Consider the following 11,223-nt stretch of genomic DNA (forward strand, 5'->3'; position numbering starts at 1 on the left):
TTTAGGGAAAAGAATAAAATATATTTTAAAAATGTTGATCTAAAGGTCCAGATTAAAGTTCTGGTCCGACAGGGTGTGTGCTCAATCCTAGTTTCCTACTCGCAACGTGTTTAACTTCTGGTTAAATTATGATTTTGGTTTCTCTACTTTATTTACATTTGATATTTAACCCCTATATTTTAATTTAGTAAAATTCGGTCCTCTTTTTAGTTAGTACAACTAGTTTGTTTAAATTGTGACTTTCAAACCATTTTATCCTCAGATTTGCAATTTAATTTTTGCATTCCATAACGGCGTTAGTTGGTCCAATGAATTTAGTCCCTGCACTAAAATTTACAATTTAGTCCTTATATTTTAATTTATCACAATTTGATTCATTAGTTACGTCCAACTACTATGCTCAAATTTGTGATTTAATCACTGAATTTTAAATTGGCATAATTTGGTTTTTACCATTAGTTAGTAAGAATAGTTGTACCTTTAAAAGATAGAAATATTGTTGTGGATTTTTTTTTTCTTAAAAGCATTCCTTCCAACCAATGTTGTTGAAACCGAACTGCTGATTATGAAAGTGATTCTATATCCAATAAAAACCAACATGATTCGAACCCTAAACTGTACATCCTTCATATTTGTGTCATGCCGATGCCGATGCCAGTGTTCATTCATTCAAAGCCAACAGCCTTCCCTTCATAGCAATTCAATTTACTACCATAGTTGAATACGAAAACAATTCCATGTCTAATAAAAACAACTGATACGATTCGACCCTGAAATCACTTGGCTTTTCTATTTGTTTCATGCTGCTGATGCCGGCATGTCCTTTCATTCAAAGGCTATAGCCTTTCCTTCACGACTGTTCTAACAACATTTGTGCTGTTCCATACCAGTACTAGTGTCTCCCTATGCACTGGTTTTCTAGTAGTGTCTGCAAAATGGGAGCCTACATTGCATCTAGTCGACTTGCATCGGGCAATCTTCACACTTCTCAAAGAATACCTGTCAGCATCCTGCGATAATATTCGAGAACGAAGTTTCAGTTTGTTTGCCTGATAACGCACGATGGACTGAATTTTACAGAAACATAAACTATTAGTTTAAAGTTGTAAAGGATCATAGTAATTCAAGATGGATTTATATTACTTGTTAGTAAACATATCAATTGGATGGGTCGAGATTTGAGTTCAAGTCATTTGAATTTGCTGGTCGGTTTTTCACGTTGGATCAATTCAAGTTACATCTTTGAGTAACTTCAGGTTCAGATCATTTTGGATTTTGGTCATTTTGAGTTCAGGTTATTTTCTGGTTCGGTTTCAGGTCTTTTTTTTCTTTCTTCAGTTTCCAGTTGTTGTCTCCTTATGATCAAATCGGATTAGATCAGGTCAGGCTTTTGGCTTCAGGTCAGAATCGACAGGTCTACTTGATCAAGATGCTAACATTGTGGATCAAGTGAATGTTCGAATGCACTATGTCTAAACTTATTCTGCAAGTAACAACTGAGGAGCAAGTAAACTTCTAACTTACATCTGGAAGGTCGAAATCACCTTCTTTTGCATCACACACATCGAGCGCTACTTGCCGAAGCATTGGCATCTGCAGTAAGGCACAGCTATCAGTATTTAGGTACTAAACTGAAGTACGTAAGAAAGTCGGATAACAAAAATGCAAACTAGCATGTTTATTTTATAAAGAGATTACTTTTGAAGCAGCTTCAAGGATGAAGTTTCTTTGTATACCAGAGCCCTGTATAAATAACGGCAATGCATTAGCTATTGATGCTAAACAATACAATGACGTTAAAATACGTACAAATTCTATTAATGTTATATGCTTTCGAATTCTTAAGAGTAATTCCTCGCTGCTAACACACATGCAATTTAATAGAAATTATGGTACTACCATAAAACATTAGAGACTCGTGAGATCCAGAAACAGTATAGGTCCGCACATTTAGTCAGGTCAGTACATTAAAGAAGATTAGACCTATGTTGATGCCCATATCCGATACGTATCTGGATATGGGTATGCAGATATGACCTTTCAAGTACACGAAAGAACTTTATAATTACACATAGCTGTGTTGGACATGTACCCATATGCAGCACTCACATCTTTAATCCGGATAACATTAGAAAAATTTGATTAAAAGCTAACTATTTCAGGGTTCTGTATTGAAACTTCGTATTCTACAGGGGCTAACAATGGGCATACGAAATAGACATATCTGATTAGGGTAAATGAGAATGCATTAGCAAATACTCACATTATGGCGAAGCAAGAGATTTTCAAGAGCAATGCAGTTGAAAAGAGAAGAAACGCCATTTTCGGTCACTTCCCCACAGTCCTACGCGACAAAAGGATCAAGTCATAAAAAATACAGTGTGTGTGGAATGCATTTAACTAGATCATTCATTTATAGGGAAAGAGAGAAAGGACAAAAGGGAAACCCTCAATCGGCTTCGGGACTGCCAGACGAATATCGTTTTCTATATTTTGGAGTAAAAAAAGGAAGTCATGAAATGTCACTGGACAAAATAGTCATATTGGCTTGAAAACTGACCCGTAAATTTAGAACAAGACATTTCACACAAGTGTATTAAGTTCATCAAACCTTCATGGAATCCTCTTGAAGAAAACAGAAGAACCGAGAATTTTTTTTTTTCCTAAATTCTAGAGGTACAGAGCATAACCAAACCTCGAGATGGAGAGAAATCAAGCCTGGCCATCCGTGTGAAATGATACATTGAGCATCTGAGGAAACAAAAAAATAACACGGGGAATATTGGTAACTACCTCAATCGCATGCAAAAGGTATTACTTTTGTTAAACTTCAACTGTAGACATACCGAGTCACATACAAACAGAACATTAAAAAATCATATGCAATCCAATAGCACAGCAAAAGGGAATCCATCAATAATCACATCAACATCGTGTCATCTTATGGATACTGAAAATTAGCTCATAAAATAAGAAACAAGAAAAAAAATGTGTATATATTACAAGCAAAGATTAGTACCACATCAACTGTATCCTTTAAAAATAGTCTCTTTACCTGAATTAAGTTTGGATCCTAACAAGGAAAGTTCAACCAAGTTTGCACAGTTCCGAGTCAGAAGAACCAAGTCATTATTAGTCATCCAAGGAGTTACTCTCTCGAGCTTCAATATCCGCAGATTTGGCATAGATAAGTTGAAGCTTGAAACGGATATATCACCAAGACAGTAGCACAAAGCCAAAGTTTGCAATTGCCTTAAGGATGTCAGTATGTTGATTATCATGCAATCAGATATTACCTACAAAGAACTTAAAAGATAAATAATAAACAAAAGTCTGTATATAAGTGCATTTCAACAATTACAAGAAAAGACTAAGATAGATGCACATGGACTACACTTGAGTCAAGAACAGCTGGCCTCATCCTCAAATCAGTTTCACTAAAGTAATTGCGAATTTATATCACTAGTTAAGAAATCACATGTTAATTTCTACATGCAAAAGACAAGGAAACAACGTGATTTGACGTGGCAAAGAAAATATGCCATTTAGAAGATATCTTAAAACATACTCTTTCAAATAACTCTACAGGCAGAGAAAACTTGTTGCATTTTTTAAATTCTCAAAGCAGCTAACACGAATGTAGGTGGATTTTAATCACTGTGAAATTGAAAGCGTGGAACCATTAACCCGATGGATAATATGTCCACCCGATAACATGCTAATGGATAGATTCTTTACCTGAAAATAAAGAACTAATGATTCCAACAAAGGACATGTGGTGGGCAGTAATCTCAGTGAATCTTCAGGTAATGTTCCACCCAAACCCACAGTCATTACTCTCAACGACAAAATTGCAGGTTTTAGGGCTTGTAAAGAAAAGTATGAAAGCCCCCATCCTAGTGCAATTTCTTCTAATCGGCATGTCCTACCAAGCTCGATAAAGAGTTCTTCACATGAATATGAGGAAGAGATTTTTGCCTCTTTTTTTGTATTTTCTGGTTGAAACAAATTTTTACAACCTCTTGCATTCAAACACTTAAGGCCAGGATTTGTGCAGACAACATGATGTAATGCCGCGCCAGAAATCTGAAAATTTGAGAGGTGAGACAACTGAATTTTCATTTTACAGCACCTATCTTATCAGAAACTTGAGCAGAATTACGTTTCACGCATGTCAGAAACCACTGCTTGCTATGGATCAAGTATAAAATGGCCTAAATATGAATGCAAATTCTATAAGCATATGGAGAGCGCAGCTATAGATTAAATACAGAATTTCAGGACATGGAAAAGTGTGTCAAAATACCAAGTTTGTTACTCATTTATTCTATACTTCATTTTAAAATGCAACATCATATACATATAAAATATATACATAGAAGGACCAGTGAGTTTGCTAACTAACCATTGTATTTGAAACATCAAGCACCTCCAAGAGAGAACCCGAGAAGCTACAAAGAGCACTGTCAACAAGATTTGTGTCCCTCAAGCAAAGACTCTTCAGCATTTGTGTTTGGGACAAAAGCTCTAGTAAAGAAGCTTCATCGGCACCTGTGGAAGAACAGACAAGTCATGTATTTTTAGGCATCCAAATGGCAAAACTTATTTTAATGGCAAAGACAAAATAAGGAAACTCAGAAAGCTAGCCCTCTGATAAAATGCATTAACTTCATTGAAGCTTTGGATCCTAGCTTATGAACTTTCTTCGATATCAATTACCCCCAAAAAGTGTGCATGGTTGAACTACAACGTCAATGTTAAAATCTGAAATTTAGGCAGACACAGAAATCTTTGACTTGTCACCTCAAGTTGCCAATATAGGGCTTTATTAGATATTAGTTACCCAGACCATTTTATTACATTGCATCCCTATAGTCATATGACTCGTACCATCCATTCTATCATATAATCAATGACATCCTTCATCAAGAGATGTTCTTTGCATCAAAGTTAAAAGTAAATGAGAGGAGATCAAAATGTGTAATTGAGGCTGTGAGAAGAGATGATGGTAGTTTATGTGAAAAAAATAGAAGTCCAAAACAGCATGAGAGAGAAGGGAAAATGTAAGAAATTACAAGCAAATGACCCAGGGTCAATAACTAGGAGTAAAATGAAGACCATACTGCAATTAATAAATAATTTATCAAATAAGGAAGACGTGCTTACACTTGCAGCCACCCATGTGCAGTAATTGAAGATTAGACGCCAATGAATCCAAAGGTCTTTTTCCAAACTGTGCAGACTGAGAATTACTAAAACTAGGACTAGCATTGCAAAGAGCTAGAACTGAATTCATTCCAAAAGAAGTATGACAAACTAGAAGTGACTGTAGCTTTGTACATCTGCGAATAAGATTTGCCATGCAGACATCTGTCACTGAGATGCACCCCTTAAGATTCAAATAACATAAGGAGGCACAGAATTTTGAGATATACTGGATGTGCGAATCTGGAACAAAAATCGGGGAAACATTAGAAAGAGTTGCCAAGAAGAAAAAGCAAAAGAACAAAGTGATTGAAGTTATAAAAACCATACATGGCAACACAAAAGATTCACCAGTCACTGATTTCATGGTTAAAGAAAATATCAATAGCAAAGACGGCTAAAATATGTTCTGACATAGCTGTATTTTGCTCAATGGTCACTAAGTGACGTGATGCAAATATGAATTGCCATTCCATCAAGAAAAAAATTATAAGATTGAAAAAAAAAAAAAAGAATCCTGATGAAACTTACTAAGGGCCAACGGCTAAGAATAACCTTCAAAGTTCGCAAACTTTTCTTGATCAGAGTAATGATAACATTTTTTTTTAATTAGTTGGGAACAACTCTTATTCACAAAAATAACAGGAAGAACATCTCACCACAGACATCACTTCTGCCCTCCAATGTCAGCTTTGTGATATTTGATAGTGAAGGTCCCAAATGATAAAGAGATGTCATAGAAAACTTATCACCAACAAAATATGCCCTGTTTGGTGCCACTGAAATTACAGCTGAGCTTGAGGATATAACTGACAGTTGTGATGAAATAAGTGGATTTACGTCAACAGTTATATCAACTTCAGAGACCAGAGAACACTTCTGAATCAACCTATACAAAGTGGTCATCTTGAAGTTCAAAAGATAAGCAGCTTTCACCCTTCTTAAAAATGGAAATGAATTTGAAAAGTAATCAATAGCATCTTCAAGAGGTAGCTTCAGACAACCTGATATATCCACCTCTAGTACTGCTTCAAAGGACAAAGTAGGCAGCAAACTCTGTGTGATTTGACATTTACTTCCATCAGCTTGTTCAAAGTTACTAGCAGATTCTTTGATAGTTTTTCTCAACGCCAAATATGAATTATGGTTATTTGGAAGAAAAGACAAGAGCAGAATCATTGGTGTTATCTGTGGACAACCAGAAAGGTCCACTTTCTGCAAAGAGAAAAAAAATGAAAAGGAGCCATGTGACAAGCAGGTTTGGATATCAATTAAGTAAACATGATGGCTAAGCATAAATGGTTACTCACATGATTTATGAGTATTTGAGACCCCTACCATGCTGAATGCATTTTAGACCTACATAATCCCATTTATATAACTTCTGGAAACTCCAAAAGCTAGCACACTGTATGTTCACTTTGATAAAATGATGATTCTAATCAGAGAATAAAATGCAAGCATTTTGTTGCCTTTTACCAAATGCTTCTAGATGCTGAAATTGCAGAAATCATGCATATTCAAGTGTAACGGGTTTTGGGTACTATATACAAATGAAATTGCCAAAAGACATAAATTCTCACAAGTCACAATCTCTCTCAATTGAAATCTAAAATATTATTGGTTAATCCTCTTGGAAATCCCAAGTGAATGGATGGCAGCTAGAAAGATAGATAAGGAAAGACCTTGGAATATTTGGTCAATCGAATTCTGAGATGACTCAAGTCACCATCGCCTAAAACATTCATTGATCCTTTTGGTGTAACTTTCATTAGTTTAAAAATTGAGTCAACACTCTCATTTGCAAGCTCAGAAAAACTGATAGAACTTCTTTTTCCTGCAATATAAATTTGAATAACATCATTGTTAATTTAATGAAAATAAAAATATCCTGTCATCCAATAAATAAAACAACAACATAACTGAACATACCCGCAGCAAACCATAATGGCAAAAGGCTAATGCGGATCTGCTCAACATCAATAACATGAATAATATCAGAACATATGACAATCAAATAAAATTTGGAAAAGATTTTGTTCAAGCAAGATATATCTTCTTTCATCTTAAAATAACTCTTCGCCATTAAAAAGTTTGAATCTGCGGTGGTAAAATCTTAGACCATCCATTCTGCAACGCTAGGATCTATCAAACTTCCTAGGTTTCTTACTTGAATAATGGAAAAACCTATTTTGCTTCCCACCCACCCCCATAAGAAAATTTATAATCAGATACCCTTTTACCCCAGGCCCCCAACATAAAATTCATGGCTACATCCCTGAGGAACTACCATGGAAATGTAAAAAACTACCTGCTTTAAAATGTCAAAAAATTCACATTCTGTCTTACTTGATCTTTCCAACTGTTCTGTATTAGAATGAAGCCAAATTAATAGTGCATCAGAAAGGTGCTTCTCACTGTGGAAGTTTACAAAACCATCAAACTTCAGAAAACACTTGGTAAGAGTGAATATCAGAATATTTTAACAGTAATTACTAACCCGTCTATAGTCAAATGGGGATGCTTTATGCAAAGTAACAACAACTCATAAGGCGTGTCTTTGAAAATTTTATTAGACATGGCCCACATCTGCAGGAAATTGACAATAGTTCATCAGCTTCTAATATGGTCTGAAACGAATGCATCACAAAAGTCAAATGCACAAGCAAGCTGATTCAATACAAGCTTCTCCATGAAAAGTGATATGACAATGATAACTTTAGCATGATAAGACGGGCACTCCTAAGAAGAGACCAAAGTTATTTTAAAAAACAATATCAAGCCTACAAGAGAGACAACAATCAGAAGAAGAATCAATCATGGAAACATCCTACAGCTCGATCTAAACAGACACATTTAAGTTAATCCTTGGCAAACATGTCACTCTCACCACTGCAATGTTCTTGCCACCCTCATGATAAGTCTAAGAGGCTAACGCAACCGTCCTTTGTCGAGAAAAGTGCTCGGATGATAAGTTAAGAAATGAGTGCACTTTTTAATATTTACTTTTCTTCCAGTGGAATGACTAAGCCCAGTCTAATAACAAGAGGAGACCAACTACTCACCAACCCAACCTAACTGTCATGATAATCAACATTGTTCAACTCAGTAACAGCTTAAAGTCTATGACAGAATGTGAATATGAAAATTTCAAGTGAGGTCTGACTTGCTCATAGAAGATTTGATCAATCAGAAACTTGTAACAAGGTCACAAGCTGACATTACTGGTGATTTCTCAAAAACTGAATGGAAGTTTAGCACATACAAAGTTTCTTGCTAGGTAGCTTGCACATATTTCTTGAACAAAACCATTATCTGCAACATATTCAAAATATATCTTTTAGTTGGACACCACCCCATTAACATCAAATGAAATGCAATGACTAACATAATAAGCATCTCTATTTATTTCTAATAATCTCGAAATACACAGTAAGTCCTTACCAAGTTCTAAACCAAAATCCCATATATCGATCAGATCCTCTAATTGTATTTGAAACAGCCCAGGATCCTTGGATAAGGACGCCTCAGAAAGCCAAGATTTCAACTGCATGAGAAGCATTTCCACTCCGAAATAAAGCGCTGCCTGGAAGGTGGTGCAGAAATTTAAAGGCAACCAACTTGGTTTAAGATATAATAGGGAGAGTTCATATTCCAAAGTTACAGCAATGTGGTTATTCTTTATTGTGTCAAAGTGAAAATTTCCACCATACTATAACTAGATATTGATATTTGTTACTATAATTTACTTTGATTAATATTTATCATTGTACTTTCACGATCAAGGGTAAATTTGCAATTGTACTGTATTTTTCCATTCTACTTTTATTGACTGAAATTTCCACTAAATTTTGATTTATTATTTTTATTGAATTTTGCCTATCAACTTTAATTTTTATGATTTCAACACAAAATTTTTAAAAAATGTTATTACAAATATTTTACTTACAATTAACAAAAAAATTATTTTAATAAAGATTATTAAGTTGGAAATTTTACATAGAATTTTTATTTTATAAAATCCCAGACTCTTTTTCACTTATTTTGGTCTTTGTTTTATTTTTTCAAGTCTTTCTTTTATAAAATCAAAATTCCATGATAATTTTATTTTTAATATTTTTATAAATTTATTGTATTTAAATTTTTGTTAACTTTTGTCTTTAAGTATCCAAAATCACTATTGAGTAACATAATTTAATCAAAAACAAAATTGAGTGCCAAACATTCAATGAAGTTTAGTTACAAAATTCAATCAAATAAAATGAGAGTGGTAAACTTAGACAATGGCAACTATCTAACTAAATAAATTATTGTAGCAAATTTTAATGTCCACCTATGAGCAGCTAAGTTGCTCTCTAACCCATCTTTATTTGAGGCATTAAAAAAAAATGCTAGCAGAAACGTTTGAAGGAGCCAAATGTTCACCTGGAAAAGAGGGATGAAATTCTTAGAAGTGATGTCTAAACGGAAGCCAAAGATGCATCTAACGACATTCAAAAACGTTTCCGATTGCCACTGGATTGAAATATAGTCCAAGCATGATTCACTGCACCGAGTTGTGAACAAATTCAAATTCATAAGATAGCCACTAAGCATCAATTCCATTACTCAATCAAAAACTTTTTACAGCTAAATAATACTTAGCAAATTATATTTCAGAGGATTAATCAAAAATTATATTAATCATTACTAGCTTAATAATTGAAAATTCTTTCCAAAATTTGGATTATATTAATCATTACTAGCTTAATAATTAAAATTTCTTTCTAAAATTTGTTCACTTGTGAACTAACTCAAATGCATAATAAGGTCATTAAGCATTAATTCCATCACTCAATCAAAAACTTTTACAGCTAAATAATACATCGCAAATTAAATTTCAGAGGATTAATCAAGATTTATACTAATCAAATAGCTTAAAATTAAACTTTCTTTCTAAAATCTATTCACCGTTTTGTGAACAAATCCAAATTCATAACAAGCTCATTAAGCATTACTTCCATTACCCGATCAAAACTTTTACAGCTAAACAATACTTCCGCAAATTACATTTCAGAGGATTAATCAAGAATTATACTAATTAGCATTAGCTTAATAATTAAAATTTATTTCTAAAATAAAAAAACCTGAAACTTCCACTGAGAAGGCCACGGAAGTAGGAAGATTCTTCAATAAGCCTACAAGAAAGAATTTCGAAACTAAACATAAAAAATCGAAGCTAAATTCTTAATTTATTTCGGAGAAAGAGAGAGAGAAATGAATAAAATGATCGAAAATAAGATTGGATCTACTACCTATTCCGATGAGCTTGGATTTTGAACGTTGAGAAAGAGAGAGTGGAAGGGTAATCCCAAGTGGAGAAATCCGTTGTGGAAATAAAGATTTCTTCATTGGAGATATCAGTTTCGATCTGGTTATTAGGATCGGAGCATACGAGAACAACGAACTCATCGTCGCCGGAGCTTGACGCCATTAAAGCTAAACGGAAGCAAAGCAAAAGTAGCTTCAACTGTAATATAATGATAAATAAGCTAAAGCTCGGGGCCGGAGAATCAATAGATAAACGAAAAGGAAATGAAGTTTTATCGGTTGCCTAAAACGCACCGTTTCTTGGAAATTTTCCGGCATAAGGCCACATGTGATTTTTTTGGTTTTATTCGTAATTTGGCCCCTAAACCATATCTCAATTTTCAAATTGGTCCTTAAAGTTTTTTCTTGCAATTGGTATTTGAATTACCAATTTTGTCCCAGTTTACTATGAAACAATAACAGTAGATAAAAATTCAACATATGGCATGCTTTATTGGATGTTGTAAAAAAATTTTAGGGGAAAACAAACCAAATTGATAGTAAAAAATCTTTAATATATCTAACTTATACTTTTCAATAAATTTTTATTTGGATTGGTAGTCGATCGATTTAACCATTAGTCCAATTCTAAAAATATTGGTTAAAATTTCATTCATTTTTCGTATTAAAAGCTGACATGATTGACGAAATAGTCAGATAATTACATAT

General features: G+C 33.9%; 1 protein-coding gene across 3 annotated transcripts; it reads right to left on the minus strand.

Moving 5' to 3' along the window:
- Window positions 1-542: 542 nt before the first annotated feature.
- On the minus strand, window positions 543-10,744 carry LOC105761779 (BTB/POZ domain-containing protein FBL11). Of its 3 annotated transcripts, XM_012579698.2 has the most exons (19): window positions 10,500-10,744; window positions 10,332-10,382; window positions 9,631-9,751; window positions 8,650-8,791; window positions 8,471-8,520; window positions 7,706-7,794; window positions 7,517-7,622; window positions 7,138-7,174; window positions 6,891-7,042; window positions 5,865-6,420; window positions 5,167-5,448; window positions 4,406-4,551; window positions 3,739-4,086; window positions 3,056-3,296; window positions 2,696-2,751; window positions 2,264-2,344; window positions 1,699-1,743; window positions 1,525-1,593; window positions 543-1,010 (listed from the first exon to the last, which is right to left on the minus strand). In XM_012579698.2, the coding sequence occupies exons 1-19, from the start codon at window positions 10,676-10,678 to the stop codon at window positions 837-839; spliced, it is 2,925 nt and encodes a 974-aa protein (XP_012435152.1). In that variant the 5' UTR covers window positions 10,679-10,744; the 3' UTR covers window positions 543-836. The 3 variants fall into 3 exon arrangements, 2 of the variants coding, with proteins under 2 accessions (XP_012435152.1, XP_052480165.1); XM_052624205.1 differs by lacking the exon at window positions 3,739-4,086; XR_008191134.1 differs by lacking the exons at window positions 543-1,010; window positions 1,525-1,593; window positions 1,699-1,743 and adding an exon at window positions 2,847-2,950 and having other exon boundaries at window positions 2,265-2,344.
- Window positions 10,745-11,223: the final 479 nt, after the last annotated feature.

Source organism: Gossypium raimondii, chromosome 11 (assembly GCF_025698545.1).
Source record: "Gossypium raimondii isolate GPD5lz chromosome 11, ASM2569854v1, whole genome shotgun sequence".
In the NCBI taxonomy this organism is placed as follows: Eukaryota; Viridiplantae; Streptophyta; class Magnoliopsida; order Malvales; family Malvaceae; genus Gossypium; species Gossypium raimondii.

Bases quoted from the DNA above. Each gene is read 5' to 3' on its own strand.
- LOC105761779 (XM_012579698.2), bottom strand. From the start codon at position 10,678: ATGGCGTCAAGCTCCGGCGACGATGAGTTCGTTGTTCTCGTATGCTCC. The intron at 8,792-9,630 runs GTGAACATTTGG...ACCACCTTCCAG, and splicing joins ATTTCATCCCTCTTTTCCAG to GCAGCGCTTTATTTCGGAGT. The intron at 1,594-1,698 runs GTAATCTCTTTA...GCCTTACTGCAG, and splicing joins TCCTTGAAGCTGCTTCAAAA to ATGCCAATGCTTCGGCAAGT.